This window comes from Muscardinus avellanarius, assembly GCF_963383645.1.
Source record: "Muscardinus avellanarius genome assembly, chromosome: 8".
Taxonomy (NCBI): domain Eukaryota; kingdom Metazoa; phylum Chordata; class Mammalia; order Rodentia; family Gliridae; genus Muscardinus; species Muscardinus avellanarius.
The window spans coordinates 2,707,466-2,725,293 of NC_137794.1; the positions used below are offsets into that span (position 1 = coordinate 2,707,466).

General features: G+C 42.7%; 1 protein-coding gene across 5 annotated transcripts in view; it reads left to right on the forward strand.

Moving 5' to 3' along the window:
- Positions 1-17,828, forward strand: part of UBR2 (ubiquitin protein ligase E3 component n-recognin 2) — a gene marked incomplete at both ends in the record, with an annotated part of 117,362 nt that overhangs the window by 18,306 nt on the left and 81,228 nt on the right. For all 5 annotated transcript variants that reach the window (XM_080699687.1, XM_080699688.1, XM_080699685.1 and 2 more), the window contains 5 exons: positions 1,099-1,229; positions 5,012-5,150; positions 7,253-7,315; positions 14,346-14,466; positions 16,857-16,964. In XM_080699687.1, coding sequence (XP_080555813.1) covers positions 1,099-1,229; positions 5,012-5,150; positions 7,253-7,315; positions 14,346-14,466; positions 16,857-16,964 — 562 coding nt within the window. The remainder of the gene's footprint in view (positions 1-1,098; positions 1,230-5,011; positions 5,151-7,252; positions 7,316-14,345; positions 14,467-16,856; positions 16,965-17,828) is intronic.

Consider the following 17,828-nt stretch of genomic DNA (forward strand, 5'->3'; position numbering starts at 1 on the left):
GCGATCCTCCTGTCTCCGCCCCCCTAGCTCAGGGATTATAAGAGTGCGCCAACACACACGGCTCTTTTTTTTTTTTTAAGTAGTGTTACTAGGAATTGATCCCAGGGGCAGTCTACCTCTAAACTACATCTTCTGCACTATTTTTTATTTTAAAACAGGGTCTCAAGCAGGCGTGGTGGCGGACGCTTGTATGCCCAGCATTTGGGAGGCTGAGACAGGAGGATTGTGGTTCACCGACCAGCTACCTAGTGAGGCCTTTTGCAACTCAGTGAGACCCTGTTTCAAAATAACAAATAAAAATAGGTCTGGGGGTATAGCTTGGAGGTAGAATGCCTCTGAGTTCCATCCCCGTACTGCAAAAAATATAAATAAATAAATAAAACAGGGTCTCACTCAGTTGCTAAAAGCAACTTGCTGAGTTGCTGAGACTGGTCTCAAACCTACAATCCTCCTGTCTTAGCCTCCCGTGTATTGGGTTTACAGGTGTGCGCCAGTATAGTATGCCTGGCTTTTTTTTTTTTTTTTTTTTTTTTTTTTGGCGGTACTAGGGATAGAACCCAGGGTCATTTTGCCTCTGAGCTATACCCCAGCCGTATTATTTAGTCTTTATTTTTGAAACAGGGTCTCACTGAGTTGCAAAGGGCCTCACTAAGTAGCTGAGGCTGCCTGTGAACTGCAGTCCTCTGGTCTCAGCCTCTGGAATGCTGGGATTCCAAGCGTGCCCGCCCCTCCTGGCTCGCTTGCTCTTTCTTAGAGAGCACTCCTTTCTTTATTCTACAAACAGCATGAGGAGTTGCAGCTAGAAAGATGGTGGGTGCAGTGTTAGGTTTTAAGATTCTGTAATGCCATCCAAAAAGTTTGCCTTTATTAGTTGTTGGTGTGCGTTGAGAGTTTTGATTCAATTAATTCAAAATTGGAATTCTGATCTAAATATTTTAGAAAGCTTACGTAGTGGGCTGTAATGTGCAGGATTAAGTTTATTGAGGAAAAGTTGAGGCTAGAATGCCTCTGCACTCACCTAGTATTTTGAGAGGTAGAGGCGGAATGGGAAAGGAAATCAGTGTATATTTGACATCGTTTTTTCCTGTTTTAATTCAGGATCCTCTTGAGCATTTGTCAGAAGATGTGAGAGCAAGAACTTACAGCCTTTTTGCTATTATGTTTCGGTATGCAGTAGAGACACTAACCTGGGATAAGGAAAGCCAGTTGCCCGCAGACCTGGAGGTGGCGTAAGTAAAGCTCCTTAATCCTGCATATCTGAGAAACTGCAGAATTTTAACTTTTTACACCTAGAATGTAAAATGTATGTAATAATCTTGTCAATGATATGTTTTTATAGAACAGTAACTTTGGTGTTACAATATTGTTGTGTGTTTCTGATACTGGGATGGAACCCAGGGTTCTTCTATCTCCAGGCTACACTCCCAGACCTATTTTATATTTTATTTGGAAACAGGGTCTCACTAAGTTGCTGTGAGCCTCACCAAGATGCTTAGGCTGGCTTCAAACCTGCGCAGTTCTCCTGTCTCAGCCTCCCAAGTACCGGGATTACAAGTGTGTACCACCAGGCCCAGCATATTATAGTTTTTTTGTTTTGTTTTCTTTTCCTGTGGTACTGGGGTTCCTGGAAGCCCTTCTACCTCCGGGCTACACTCCCAGACCTATTTTATACTTTTTTATTTGGAAACAGGGTCTCTTAAGCCAGCGAGGCTGGCTCCGAACCAGCGCGATTCTCCTGTCTCCGCCTCTCAAGTGCAGGGATTACAAGCGTGCGCCACCACGCCCGGCCATATATTATAGTTTTTAAGTATATGTAATTCACTTAATCAGTGAAGGTTTCTTTGGGATGGTTGATTAGTTGATATATAGCCAGTTTTGAACTGTATTAAGACTGAGTTCAGGTATCTTAGCAGTTTTCTTCTTTTTGATTTTATGGGAAAAAATTTTTTTGTGTGCTACTGGGGATGTAACCCAGGGGGGTTCTACCTCCGAGCTACACCCACAGCCCTGTTTTTTAGTCTTTTTGAAATGGTCTCACCAAGTTGCAGAGGACCTCACTTTAAGTAGCTGAGGCTGTCCGTGAACTGCGATTCTCCTGTCTTAGCCTCCCAAATGCTAGGATTACAAGGATGTACCACCACACCCGGCTGGGAGTGAGCTCTTTGATAAGTGGTTTGAATAAATGCTCAAACTCACTTTTAAATATTTTTATTTTAATTATAAAATATATTTCACAGATTATGCTATTTTAATGTACATCTGACATTTCTACCTAGATGGTAGAGGTTACTTTTTTTTTTTTGGTGCTTCTGGGGTTCCTGGAAACCCTTCTACCTCTGGGCTACACTCCCAGACCTATTTTTATATTTTATTTGGAAACAGGGTCTTTTAAGCCAGCGAGGCTGGCTTCAAACCTGCGTGATCCTCCTGTCTCCGCCTCCCAAGCGCGGGGATGACAAGCGTGCGCCACCATGACCCGTGTAGAAGTTAAAATATATGCGCCCAGAGAGCTAGATTTTGCCATAGCTTTAGGAAGGGAAAGATTTTTTTTTCTCTTTGTTGATGTACTTGCTTCCAACAACCTTTTCTTTTATTTAAAAATAAAGCCAGGCTGGGCGTGTGGCGCACACTTGTAATCCTGAGACGGGAGAATCGCATAGGTTTGAAGCCAGCCTCGGCTACTTAGTCAGGCTTTCAGCAACTTAGTGAGACCCTCTTTCCAAATAAAATATGAAAAATAGGTCTGGGAGTATAGCCCAGAGGTAGAACGCTTTTGGGTTCCATCCCCAGTACCACAAAACACACACACACACACACACACACACACACACACACACACACACACACGTCAGCCAGGCATGGTGGCAGAAATTTGTAATCCTAGCCGGGCGTGGTGGCACACACTTGTAATCCTCACACCTGGGAGGCAGAGACAGGAGCCAGCCTCTCTGGCTTAAGAGACCCTGTTTCCAAATAAAAAATATAAAATAGGTCTGGGAGTGTAGCCCGGAGGTAGAAGGGCTTCCAGGAACCCCAGTACCCCCCCCACACACACACACAAATTTGTAATCCTAGTACTTGGGAGGCTGAGACAGGAGGGTTGCAGGCTTATAGCCAGCCTCAGCTACTCAGTGAGGCCTCCACAACGTGATGAGATCCTTTTTCAGAATGAAGAATAAAAACTAGGGCTGGGCATAGCTCAGAGGTTCAGTGTCCCTGGGTTCCATCCCCAGTACCACAAGAAAAAAAAAGAGAAAAGAAAGGAATTGGGAGAGTTTTTTTTTTTTCTTCTTAGTTATTTTGGGTGTTGAGAATTGAGCTCAGAGCCTTGTGCATACCAAGGGCATGCTCTACTACTGAGCTACACCTCCAGCCAAGTGGGTTTCTACTATGTTTAAAAATTTTTAATTTTATTTGATACTGGGGAGTGAACCCAGGGACATTCTATCTGCAGCCCTTTTTTATTTTTTATTTTGAAACAAGATCTTGCTAAGTTGCTGAGGTGGCCTTGCTCAGCCTCCCAATACTGGGATTAACAGGTGCGCGCCCCCACACCCAGCAGGTTTTTGCTTTTTAATCTCTCTCTCAAGTTTTTCCCAACTGGGCGTGGTGGTGCATGCTTGTAATCCCTGCGCTTGGGGGGCTGAGATGAGAATTATGCCGGTCCGAAGCCAGCCTCAGCTACTTAGTGAGGCTCTCAGCAACTTAGCGAGAGCCTGTTTCCAAATACAAAATACAGTAGGTCTGGGAGCGTAGCCCAGAGGTAGAAAGCCCCTGGGTTTCATCCGCAGCACCAATCATTCCATATAATGGGTGAAATGTTCTTTAATAACATGAGGAGTTACTGTACTCTGCCTTTTGGAAATGTTGAAAATTGCTTACTACCTCAGAACGGTATTTTCCTGAAGTCCTGGTTGGAGTCATGATCCAAGGTCTGCATTTAGAGGGTAGAATCGTCTTGGCTTCATTGTTGGGAGCCACCAGCACAGAGGGGATTGGCCCTCTTCTCCGGCCACGCCCCTCGCTCCCTGCCACCGGCCAGAGGGAAGGCAGCGCTCTCCTCCCGCCACTCTTGTGCTTCTGCTCAGCTCTGCTTCCGCCATACCTGGACCACATGTCCACTCAGCGTGGGTGATCATTTTCCAAGTTGCAGCCAAAGTGAACTTCAGGGATACCTGGTCCTATGCCTTAGTTCAAATCTCAGATGACCTTTGAGGTGATCACAGTCCATTATAAGGAATCGAGATGGAGTGCTCTGCAGCTCCTGACCTCCTGTAGCCGCTTCCTCCTGTGCCCCGGCGCCCGCGTTCTGCTGCCGCAGTGCTTGTGCTTTCTAGCTTAGAGTTCTCAGCTAGAGTTTGGCATTTGGGGCCAGGTGGCTTATTTGTTGTGAGACTGTCTGGTGGACTGTAGGAAGTTTAGCAGCATCTCTGGGGTCTGTTCACCCCAAGCCCAGTCATGACAACCCAAATGTCTCCAGATGTTACCCCGTGGTCAGCTGTGGGAGATGGAGGGACATTCCCCAGGACAGAGAACCACTGATACTCAGTTCTGACTTTGGGCTTCAGAGGGCTTCTGTTCTTACATACCCTGCAGTAGCATCCTTGTGTTCTTAATAAAGGCCAGTTCATGTGGGGTCTTGTGTTCAGGATTTACTTTCCCACTAGACTGTAACTCGAATGCCATGGAGCAGAGCGCCCACGATGGCCTCTCTAGTCAGGCGATGACGTCACTGCTGGGTGTGCCCGTACCTAGCACATTCTGCAAGGCAGAGCACAGAGCGCCCACGATGGCCTCTCTAGTCAGGCGATGACGTCACTGCTGGGTGTGCCCGTGCCTAGCACATTCTGCAAGGCAGAGCACAGAGCGCCCACGATGGCCTCTCTAGTCAGGCGATGACGTCACTGCTGGGTGTGCCCGTGCCTAGCACATTCTGCAAGGCAGAGATGCCTTCACTAAGTGAGCCTCGACCGAGACAGTGTGCAAACAGATGATCGAGCTTACTCCACAGAGAGAAGAGCGACACCTACTACTGCATGTTGTTCAACGATGAGGTTCATACCTATGAACAAGTGATCTACACTCTTCAGAAAGCCGTTAACTGCACACAGAAGGAAGCCATTGCTTTTGCAACTACTGTGGATCGGGACGTAAGTAACCTCATCGTCTTGATGTCATAAGAGATTGAATTTGTCCTACATACACGTTGCCCAGGATAACTAACTTAAAAGTATGTATGTTTTAGCTATTTTTAAAAATTTCTTTTCACTATTGGCCCAAATGTATATTATTATAAAAGCTTGGAAGGACACACACACACACACACACACACACACACACACACACACACACACACACACAGTTATCCTCATTCTATCCAGAAAATATTCAGCTGTACTTAGGCATGATAGCTCATGCCTATAATCCAAGTCCTTGGAGGCTAAAACAGGAAGATCACAAATTAGAGCCAGCCTCAGCAACTTAATGAGACCCTGTTTCAAAAAATTTAAATAAAAGCTGGGTGTGGTGGCACATGCTTATAATCTTAACACTTGGGAGGCTGAGACAGGAGGATCATACAGGTTCGAAGCCAGCCTCAGCTACTGAGTGAGGCTCTCAGCAACTTAGTGAGACCCTGTTTCCAAATGAAATATAAAAATACATCTGGGAGTATAGCCTGGAGGTAGAAAAGCCTCTGGGTTCCACCCCCAGTACCAAAAATAAATAAATTAAATAAATAAATAAATAAATAAATAAATAATTTAAATAAAGCCAGGCATGGTGGCGCAAGCTTGTAATTCCAGTATTCAGGAAACCGAGACCAGAGGATCACAGTACACGGACAGCTGCAGCTACTTGGCAAGGCCCTTCGCAACTCAGTGAGACCCTGTTTCAAAAATAAAAAGTCACCGGGCGTGGTGGCGCACGCTTGTAATCCCCGCACTTGGGAGGCAGAGACAGGAGGATCATGCAGGTTCAAAGCCAGCCGTGTGCGCTGGCTTAGGAGACCCTGTTTCCAAATAAAAATGTAAAATTAGGTCTGGAAGTGTAGCCCGGAGGTAGAAGGGCTTCCAGGAACCTCAGTACCACCAAAAAAAAAAAAAAAAAAGACTAATAAACTAGTGCTGGTGGTGTAGCTCGGAGGTACATTGCCCCTGGGTTCTGTCTCCACTACTGCCAAAAAAAAAATAAAAATAAGTAGGCTCGGGTGTAGTTCAGAGGTAGAATGCCCCTGGGTTTAATCCTCAGCGCCCTCTACTCCCAAAAAAATATGAAAAGAGAAATAATAGAAGCTTAGTAGAATAAATGTTGTGTTGAGCCAGGCGTGGTGGCTCACACTTGTAATCCCCATGCTTGGGAAGCGGAGACAGGAGGATAGCACAGGTTCAAAGCCAGCTTTGCTGGCTTATGAGTCCCTGTTTCCAAATAAAATATAAAATAGGTCTGGGAGTGTAGCCTGGAGATAGAAGGGTCCCATCCCCAGTACCATCAAAAAAAAAAAAAATTGATTAAAGTGTAGTCACATACCTGTAATCTTATCAACTTGGGAGGCCAATTTAGGAGGATCATCAAGCGTAGCACCTTTCTGAATCCTTGTCTCAAAAATTAAAAAGGTTTGCGAGCTGGGTATGGTAACACATGCTTGTAATCCCAGCATTCGGGTAGCTGAGACAGGAGGATTGCGGTTTGCAGACAGCCTTAGCTACTTAGCAAGGCCCTTTGCAACTCAGTGAGACCCTATTTCAAAAATTAAAAGATTTGACGCCAGGTGTGGTGGTGCACGCTTGTAATCCCCGCGCTTGGGAGGCTGAGACAGGAGGATCGCGCAGGTTCGAAGCCAGCCTCAGCTACTTAGTGAGGCTCTCAGCAACTTAGTGAGACCCTGTTTCCAAATAAAATATAAAATAGGTCTGGGAGTATAGCCCGGAGGTAGAAGGGTTTCCAGGAACCCCAGTACCACCAAAATAAATAAATAAATAAAAAATAAAAATAAATAAAATGAAAAAATAAAAAGACTAAAAAATAGGGCTGAGGGTGTACCCTGGAGGTAGAAGGCTCCCCAGTACCACCAAGAAAAAAAAAAGGTTTGCGGTGTAGTTCAATGTTAAGAGTACCCCTGGGCTTGATTCCCCAGTACTACCAAAATAGCAATTAGCGTAGTTAATTGTTTAAACATACTTGTTTACTGGCTTAAAAGGTACATATGTTGCATATAATATTTTTGCAGGTTAATTTTGTCTTCATTTTTCAGGGACGTAGGTCTGTTCGATATGGAGACTTCCAGTATTGTGAGCAAGCAAAATCAGTGATCGTGGTAAGTGATTCAGTTCTCATTATTTTTATTAACTTAAGACTAGCTCCGTATTTTAACATTTATAAATTCATTTTATACTTTGATGAATATAAAGCCAGGGTCAACTAAAAATCATATTTAATGTTTTTGAGCATTTTATCTAATTTTTAAGGCTTTGTAGGATTGATAACAGAAAAATGAACAATTAGATAGATGTGTCTTCTGACATTCTATTTCCTCATCAGAGAAACCTTAAGGAGGTTTTTTAATTAATAGGAGTTCACACTACCTTTCAGAATTAAATTGGCCTCTAATACCAAAAAAGAATATAGAAAAAGATATTTCTTGGTACATTATGGCAGATATACTCCATATTCATATACTCTATGACAGTACTTGGTGTATTTTTTTTCCGGTACTGGGGCTGGAACCCATACCTCTGAGCTATATCCCTAGCCGGATTTTTTTCTTTATTTTGAAACAGGGTCTCACTGAGTTGCAAAGGGCCTCCCTAAGTAGCTGAAGCTGGCTGTGAACCTTGATCCTCCTGTCTTAGCCTTCCAAATGCTGGGATTACAAGTATGCGCCACAAAAATTACTATCTAAAGAAAATTATTCCTCAAATTAGAGTGTGTGTGTGTGTGTGTGTGTGTGTGTGTGTGTGTGTGTGTGTGTGTCTGTCTGTGGATTAAACCCCAGGGGCCATTCTACCTCTGAGCTATACTCCAGCCCTTTCTAGTTTTTATTTAAAATAGGGTCTTGCTGAGTTGCTGAGGGTTTTGCTTTGTTTCTCATCCTCCCATCTCAGCTTCCCAAGTATTAGGGTTATAGGTGTGCACCACGCCGCCTGGCTTAGGTTTGTTTATTTTTTAATTTCATTATCTTTGAGCCAGGTGTGATGGTGCACACTTGTAATCCCAGGACTTGGAATGCTGAGCTACGAGGAGTACAAGTTCGAAGACAGCTTCAGCAAGTAGTGAGACTCTCGTCAACCTAGCAGTGCCCTGTGTCCAAATGATCAGAGTGGGGATATAGCGTCAAGATAGATTGCCTCCGAGTTCAATCCCCAATAACACACACACACATTTATTATTTTTAACTATTCCATATAATTGCATTTTGTATGATTGTTCCTCTTGAAAATAATTTTAGCCGGGCGTGGTGGTACACAATTGTAATCTCAGCATTTGGGAGGCTGAGACCTGAGGATCACAGTTCGCGGACAGCCTCAGCTACTTAGTGAGGCCCTTCGCAACTCAGACCCTGTTTCAAAATGAATAATAAAAAATTGGGCAGGGTGTATAGCTCGGAGGTCAAATGCCTCTGGGTTCCATCCCTAGACCCACCAAAAAAAAAAAAAAAAAAGAAAAAAGAAAATAATTTTAGATATTATAAAGTATTATAAATATACAGCCGGGTACGGTGGCACACGCTTATAATCCCCACGCTTGGGAGGCAGAGACAGGAGGATTGTGCAGGTTCGAAGCCAGCCTTGCTGGCTTAGGAGACCCTGTTTCCAAATTAAAAAAAAATACAAAAATAGGTCTGGGAGTGTAGCCCGGAGGAAGAAGGGTTTCCAGGAACCCCAGTAGCCCCCCCCCCAAAAAAAATATATATAGACAGTTAAAGAATAGAAGTCACACAATGAGCACTCGTGTGCTCACGTTGTACCTTATATTCTTCCTACTTATTTTATTTTATTTTGTTTGTACTGGGGATTGAACCCAGAGGTATTCTACCTGTTTTCCCCAGACTATTTTATTTTTTACTTTGAAACAGGGTCTTGCTAGGTTGCTGAGTCTGCTCTCAGACCTATTCCTCTTGCCTCAGCCTCCCAAGTCCTGGGATTATAGGTGTGGATCGCTATGCCTGGCTTCCTTCTGCTTTTATTTCTTTTTAGTTTTTGGTGATACTGGGGATTGAACCCAGGGGCATTCTACTTTTAAGCTATACCCCCAGTCTTATTTTTTATTTTAATTACAAAACGGCTGGCTTTGAACCTGTGCGATCCTCCTGTCTCTGCCTCCCAAGTGCGGGGATTACAAATCAAGGAAATACAAATTTAACTGATATATTATTTCATACATCAGATCATCAAAAATATTTTAAAAATTGATTTTTATTATTTTTGTGGCACTGGGGATAGAACCCCGGGGCATTCGACCTCCAAGCTACACCCCAGCCCTTTTTTTTTTTTTTTTTTTTTGGTACTGGGGGTGGAACCCAGAGGCTTTCTATATCTGGGCTATACTCCCAGACCTATTTTATACTTTATTTGGAAACAGGGTCTCATTAAGTTGCTGAGAGCCGTACTAAGTAGCTGAGGCTGGCTTCAAATCTGTGCGATCCTCCTGTCTCAGCCTCCCAAGCGCGGGGATTGCAAGTGTGCGCCACCACACCTGGCTGCCCCAGCCCTATTTAATTATTTTATTTGGAAACAGGGTCTCACTAAGTTGCAAATAGCCTCACAAAGGAGCTGAGGCTGACTGCCAACCTACCATCCTCCTATCTCAGCCTCCCAGGTACTGGGATTACAAGTATGCACCACTACCCCTGGCTAAAAATTTTAAAGTTTGACAAAATAATATTTCATAGCCAGATTATTTTGGGATTTTTGTTTTTGTTTTGTTTTGTTTTTTTAGCTATACCCTCAACACTTTTGTGTGTGTGTGTGTGTGTGTGTGTGTGTGTGTGTGTGTGTGTGTTACTGAGGATGGAACCCAGGGGCATTCTAGCTCTGAGCTACACCCCCCAGCCCTATTTTTTCTTCCTTATTTTTGAAACAGGGTCTCAATGAGTTGCAAAGGGCCTCACTAAGTAGCTGAGACTGTCTGTGAACCACGTTCCTCCAGTCTCAGCCTCCCAAGTCCTGGGATTACAAGCATGAGCCACTATGCCCAGCTCCAACCCTACTTTTTATTCTTTATTTTGAAACTGGGTCTCACTGCGTTGCAGAGGCTGGCCACGAACCCATGATCCTCCTCCCAAATACTGGGATTACAAGTGTCCGCCACCTTGCCTGGCTCATAGCAGGAATATTTATCACAGCAGAAAGCCTAATTACCTCAAGGGCAACAAAATTTGTCCTATAGTCATTAGTGGAATACTTTTCAAAGGTTAAAAATAAATAAGCTGGGTGTGGTGGCGCACGCTTGTAATCCCAGCATTCGGGAGGCTGAGACAGGAGGATTGCAGTTCATGGACAGCCTCAGCTACTTAGCGAGGCCCTCTGCAACTAAGTAAGACCTGGTTTCAAAATGAAGAATAAAAAATAGGGCAGGGGGTGTGGCTCAGAGGTCAAATGCCCCTGGGTTCCATCCCCAGACCTGCAAAAAAAAAAGAAAAAAAGAAAAAAGAATTAAGGCAGTCTGTATCAATATAGAAAAGCCTAAAGCAGCCCCAGCAGGAAAGGCAGGTTGCAGGATAATAGTTTGTTTATGGACCCAGAGGTGCTCTAAACTGAGCTACATTTCTAGCCCTTTTATTTTGAGATAGGTCTCACTAGTTTACTGATGCCGACCTTGAGCTTTTTTTAAGGTACCCTAAGTTTTATTTTGTTTTTATGTGGAAACAAGGTCTCACGAAGTTGCTGAGGGCCTTGATAATTTTCTGAGGCTGGTGGTGAACCTGCTATCCTCCTGTCTCAGCCTTCCTCCTACTGGGATTATGGGTGTGCACCAGCATGCTTGGCTGACCTTGAATATTTTATACATGTAGTGTAATGGCCTGTTGGGAGTAAAAAAATGAGTTGATGAAAGTACCTTTCTCTAGGGAAAGAGAAAGGATAATGGGATTAAGAAAAATAATCCCAGTAATTGAGAGGCTGGATTGGAGGATCACAGGTTTAATGCCAGCACATAATTTAGCAAGACTTTGTTTCAAAATAAAGAGGTTGGGGTGTGGCTCAGTGGTAGGAGGCCCCTGGGTTCAAGCTCTAGTATCACCAAAAAAAAAAAAAGCAAACGTAGTGACAGATCATTGAAGAAAATCTTGGTGACCAATATATATGTAAAGAATCTTGAACTCTCTACTAAGACAAAGGTTTCAACCCATCAGAATAGAGAAATCAGAGTGATAAAATGCCTTGTTTGTAGAAACACACAGGTAAAACATAACTACAGCATTTTTAGAAACAATCCAGCAACTTTTGTAATGCCTTTTCTCTGTTCCCTTTTGGAAATAGGTGTCTTATACGCCTAGAAGTGTATATACGATGTTCAGTATAGTCACAGAAGCCTGGAAATCCTGCTCTAGAAGATGTTTGAATAAATTCACACCACAGAATGATACGTAGTCATTAATAAAAAAATTTAAAGCTAGGATTACAAAGTTTGTATAGTATCCCATTTTTGTAAATCACTGCAAAAGTATTCATAAATAAATAAATAAATAAATTAATTAATTTATTTATTTATTTTGTGATTCTGGGGATGGAACCCAGAGGTATTTGACCTCCGAGCTACACCCCCTGCCCAATTTTTAATTCTTTATTTTGAAACAGGGTCTCACTAAGTTGCGAAGGGCCTCACTAAGTAGTTGAGGCTGTCCGCGAACCACGATCTTCCTTTCTCAGCTTCCCAAATGCTGGGATGACAAGTGTGCGCCCCCACATCCGGCTTAGTATTCATAAATTTAATGTACACTTTCGGAGATGCCAGATCCGGGCCTGCCGAGGACAACGGAACTCACTGCACTGTGGCGCTTCCTCAGCCCCTCTCCCTGCCTCCGAGCCCTTCAATAAAGTGACTTGATCCGGAAAACATAAAAAAATAAAAAAATAAATTTAATGTACATATAACATACATACACAAAATAAGCCAAGACATAACCATGTTAATATAGGTTATGGAGATATGTAAAGCAGAGGATGAAAAGAGGATTCAAATAAAAAATAAAAAGAAATTTTAAAAAGCTTTATAAAGTATCGCTAGAGCTGGGTGTGGCAGTGCGTGCCTGTAATCCTTGCACTTGGGGGAAGAGACAAGAAGGATTGTAGGCTGGAGAGCAGGGAGCAGCATCAGCAGGCAGTGAGGGTCTCCTCAATGTTGTGAGACCCCTTTTATTTATTTACTTTTATTTATTTACTTATTTATTTTGCGGTGCTGGGGATGGAACCCAGGGGCATTCTACCTCCGAGCTACACCCCTAGCCCTAATTTTTATTCTTTATTTTGAAACAGGGTCTCACTGAGTTGCAGAGGACCTCACTAAGTAGTAGCTGAGGCTGTCTACGAAACGGTAACCATCTGTCTCAGCCTTCCAAATGATGGAATTACAAGCGTGTGCTGCCATGCCTGGCTGAGACCCTGTTTAAAAAAAAAATAAAATAAAATAAATAAATAAAAAGTAGGACTGTGGACATAGCTTTGAGGTGGAATATCCTGGGTTTAATTCCCAGCATCTCCCCCCCAACACACACACATATGCACACACACGAAGAAGAGATAAAAAAGTGTTGCTATACTTTAGTAGACATTTCTCTAGAAAGGTATTTAGATCACCAATAAACACATGAAAACATGCTTAACCTCACCAACATTACTAGAGGGAGCCTGGTCAAAACCCTTGCGAGGTTGAGGTGCCACCATCTCCCATTGGAATGACTTCTATCCATAGAAGTATGGAGAAATTGAAAAGACTCTGGGCTGCTACTGGGTGTGTAAAATAGTGGTAGCTACTGTGGAGAACAGCGTAGCACTTACTCAAAAATTAAAAATAGCCGGGCGTGGTGGTGCACACTTGTAATCCCCGCCCTTGGGAGGCGGAGACAGGAGGATCGCACAGGTTCGAAGCCAGCGGCTCTGGCTTAAGAGACCCCGTTTCCAAATAAAGATATTTTAAAAAAAAATAGGTCTGGGAGTGTAGCCTGGAAGTAGAAGGGCTTCCAGGAACCCCAGTACCACCCCCCCAAAAAAAAATAATAAATAGAATTATCTGATCCAGCAATTTTGCTTCTGGGAATATATGCAAAAGAATTGAAAGCAGGGTCTTAGAAGCTTGCAGAACCCAAGTGTCTGTTAACAGATGGAAAAAAACCAAAATATAAGTCAGTTGTTGTGGCGTACATTTGTAATCCCAGTACATTGGAGGCTGAGATGGCAGGATCTTGGTTCTACTAAGTAAAGCCCTGTGCAACTGAGACCCCTGTTAAAAATAAAGAATAAAAAATAGGGCTGGGAGTGTAGCTTGGAGGTAGAATGCTCCTGGGTTCCACCCCCAGTACCACACACATACACACACAAAAGTAGTTCCTATATACGTTAGAATATTATTCAGCCTTAAAAAATTAGCTGGGTGGCACCAGGCATGCTGGCACACACTTATAATCCTAGCGCTTGGGAGGCTGAGACAGGAGGATCATGGTTCGCGGCCAGCCTCAGCTACTACTTAGACCCTTTGTAACTCAGTGAGACCCTGTTTCAAAATAAAGACTAAAACATTGGGCTGGGTGTGTAACTCGGAGGTCGAATGCCCCTGGGTTCCATGCAAAAAAAAAAAAAAAGTTAAGTCAGCTGGGCGTGGTGGCGCACGTTTGTAATCCCAGCATTCGGGAGGCTGAGACCTGGAGGATCGCGGTTCACAGACAGCCTCAGCTACCTAGTGAGGCCCTCTGCAACTCAGTGAGACCTGGTTTCAAAAAATAAATAAAAATCAGGGCAGGGGCTGTAGCTCGGAGGTCAAATGCCCCTGGGTTCCATCCCCAGACCCCCCCGCCCAAGAAAAAGTTAAGTCAATAAAGTTTGCGTTGTGTGTATCATTTTTGATGTGCTGATAATATCATTTATCCCTGCATTGAAGTAAGTTATTTAAATAAGTGTGTAATTATATTAAATTAGTTTAAGGACATAAAGCAAGAGTAAACAACTTATAAGATCAGTAACATAGGTTTTCGAATATATGAACAAAGCTTCACGTTGTGAGTGGAGCCTCCTCGCATTTGTGTGAGTCTCTACCATGGCGGTGGTGGTGCTGTGGCTACCTTGACGTTCAAGTTCCTCTGCCAGCAAGTGCCCTTTCTCAGTTGGTCTCTTCATCTTTCCCTTTCTTTGAAGAGAAACACCAGCAGACAGACAAAGCCACTGCAAGTGCACGTCATGCATTCGTCCATTGTTGCGCACCAGAACTTTGGCCTGAAGCTCTTGTCATGGCTGGGAAGTATAATTGGGTACTCAGGTGGGTTCATGAAAGCACCAGTCAGCTGTTAAAAACGAGCTCACCTTGCAAAACGTTTTTTGAAAAAAATATCAAGTGTAACAGTGTCTTGGTTTAATTTCACATTTTAAACTACCTCCTGTCTCCGCCTCCCACGCTCAGGTATTACAAGCGTGCGCCACCGCGCCCGGCTTGTAACTCTGAAAATTTTCTTTTTCTTTCTTTTTTTTTTTTTTTTTGGGGTGGTACTGGGGTTTCTGGAAGCCCTTCTACCTTCGGGCTACATTCCCAGACCTATTTTATTTTTGGAAACAGGGTCTCTTAAGCAGCGTGGCTGGCTTCGAACCTGCGCAATCCTCCTGTCTCCGCCTCCCAAGCGCGGGGATTACAAGCGTGTGCCACCACGCCCGGCAACTCTGAAAATTTTCAAATTGGAAGTTAGTAGTTTTTTTTATGGCTTTTCCACAGTCTACTAAATATAATGGTTACATAATTATTAACCCTTATTTTCAAAGCCAGAAACACAAGCTTTATATGTAACACTAAAGCATAAATTAGGGATAGGTGTACATTTACTGTCATACTATTCTTTAGATGAGACCACAGATTAAATGACATTTTAATGTTTCTGTAAAAAAATTCTTAGTTTGTATTGAAGGCTATAAACTAATGGTAGAAATATGGAGATATGAAAGTTTTGGAAAAAATGTTTTCTTGCTTTGCCTGGGAAATATCTTTTCATTCATTTTTCTAAGTCCCACACTCTCCAGTTTTAGTTTTCTCACTGGGATTCCTTCATGCTGGGGACTGTGCTTCCATAGAGCTGGATGTTGTGGGACACACTTGTAATCGCAGTACCTGGGAGGCTGAGACAGGAGGATCACAGGTTTGAGGACAGCTTCAGCAAGTAGAGAGATTCTCATCAAAATAAAATAAAAAATAGGGCTGTGTGTAATTCAGAGGTAGAATGCTTTCGGGTTTAATCCCCAGTACCCCACACACATACAGGAAAAAGTTATGTTATTTAAATTGTTTTCTTTTGTTTTGTTTGTTTTGTGGTACTGGGGGTAGAACCCAGGGGTTTTTCTATCTCCAGGGTATACTCACAGGCCTGTTTTATACTTCATTTGGGAACAGGGTCTCCCTAAGTTGCTGAGAGCCTAAGTAGCTGAGGCTGGCTTCGAACCCGTGCGAGCCTCCTGTCTCAGCCTCCCAAGCGCAGGGATTACTAGCACGCGCCACCATCCCCAGCTAAATAGTGAGTTTTTTGGCTTCATTGTTTTCTGGTTATTTTGCATGATTTTAAGAATTAAAACAGCTGTTTAAATGATAAAATATAGAACAAAAATTGTTAAAGTTTGGTTATTTTATGCTTATATTTGAAGAACTTTTCTAAAGTTTAGCATTTAGGAAATGTAGAAATTTGTCTTCTAGGATCTTTCCTATGGCAGGTCTGCAGTGAACTTTTGTATAATGAGTGAACATTTTGTATAGCATTAATAAGCAGACTGCTATATACTATAGCGGTTATGCATCCTTTAAATGTTTGCATAATCTCATACCTGCTTCCAACTGTCATGAGGTTGATAACAATTTTACTATAATTTGCTTTAATTAGCCTAAGTGCTTAAAGAGAGTATTTCAGTAGTTTGGGGATTTTTTCCCTCTAATTAAATTTATTAAAGTATAAGAGGTATAAGAGGCATTCCCTTCTGGTAGATGTTTATTTTCACATTCTGAAGGAAGAGTTGTATATAATGTGAGATTTGGAATTTTTCACCATTTTGTGAAAATGCTATTATCATAAGCAGTGTTTCTTTTTTTCTGAATAAATGTGATTTTTTTTTTGTTTTTTTCGATATGTCTTTAATAAAACATTTAAACATCTGGCCAAGCATGGTGGCAGCACTTGTTATTCTTCCAGTACATGGGAGGCTGAAACAGAAGGATCATAGGTTCAAGGCCAGCCATAGCAACTTAGTAAGGCTCTCAACAACTTAATGAGACTTTTTATTTTCTTTGCAGGTCTAGGGATGGAACCCAGGGACATTTGACCTTTGAGCTATGCCCCCTGCCCTATTTTTTATTCTTTATTTTGAAACAGGGTCTCACTAAGTTGTAGAGGGCCTCATTAAGTAGCTGAGGCTGTCCGAGAACCACGATCTTCCAGGTCTCAGCCTCCCAAATGCTGGGATTACAAGCATGCATCACCACGCCCAGCACTTAATGAGACTCTTTTGTCAAAATAAATAAAATAAGGCTGTGGGTGTAGCTCAGAAATAGAATGCCACTTGGGTTCAATCTTCATACCAAAATAAAATATTAAAAATCTACAGATCCATTTGAATATATACTAAAATGTCACTTTAATATATGAGTTATTTCATGACTACTGTTCCTTCTATTTAAAGATGGCCTTCGCCGAATCTTATGTCAAGTTGGATTACAGGAAGGGCTGTATGGTGAAAACTCTTCTCTAGTGGACAGATTGATGCTTAGCGATTCCAAACTATGGAAAGGTGAGTCTCTTCTACTTTTAAGACATGGGTGGGATGTTAAAGTTTTTTTTTTTTTTTTTAAATTTTGGAAGGCATTTAATAAATTTATTTACACTTAAAAATAGCAATATAGAGTTGGCAGTGGTAGAGTGTGCTTAGCTTGCCTGAGGTCCTGAGTTTAGACCCCAGCACTGCGGTGGGTAAACTGGCTTAATTATGGTCTTTGTCATTTGTGGCGAGGGGACATATTTTGGTCTGTGACCTAGATTATATTTAGCTGGGTGTGGTGGCACACTCCTCTAATTCTAGTACTTAGGAGGCTGAGACAGGAGGATCACAGGTTCAAGACCAGCCTCAGTAATGTAGTAAGATCCTGTTTAAAAAAAAACAAACAAACAACTAAAAGGGCTGAGAGTGCAGCCCAGAGATCAGTTGCCCTGGGTTCAGTCCCCAGTACCACAAAAAGAAAAAGGAAACCTGATTTTTTTTGGGGGGAGGGGGCGGTACTGGGGTACTGGAAACCCTTCTAACTCCGGGCTACACTCCTAGACCTATTTTTTATATTTTTATTTGGAAACAGGGTCTCTGAAGCCAGCGAGGCTGGCTTCGAATCTATACAATCCTCTGTCTTCGCCTCCCAATTACGGGGATTACAAGCATGCGCCACCATGCCTGGTGGAAACCTGATTTTATAATTACCAGATTACAAATATTTTGTGTTAAGGGAAACATAGAATGTTGTTCTTGGCTATTTATTTATTTGCGGTACCAGGGATGGAACCAGGGGCATTCTACCTCCAAGCTTCACCCCCAGCCCTATTTTTTAGTCTTTTTATGTTTGAAACAGGGTCTCACTGAGTTGTGAAGGATCTAAGTAGCTGAGGC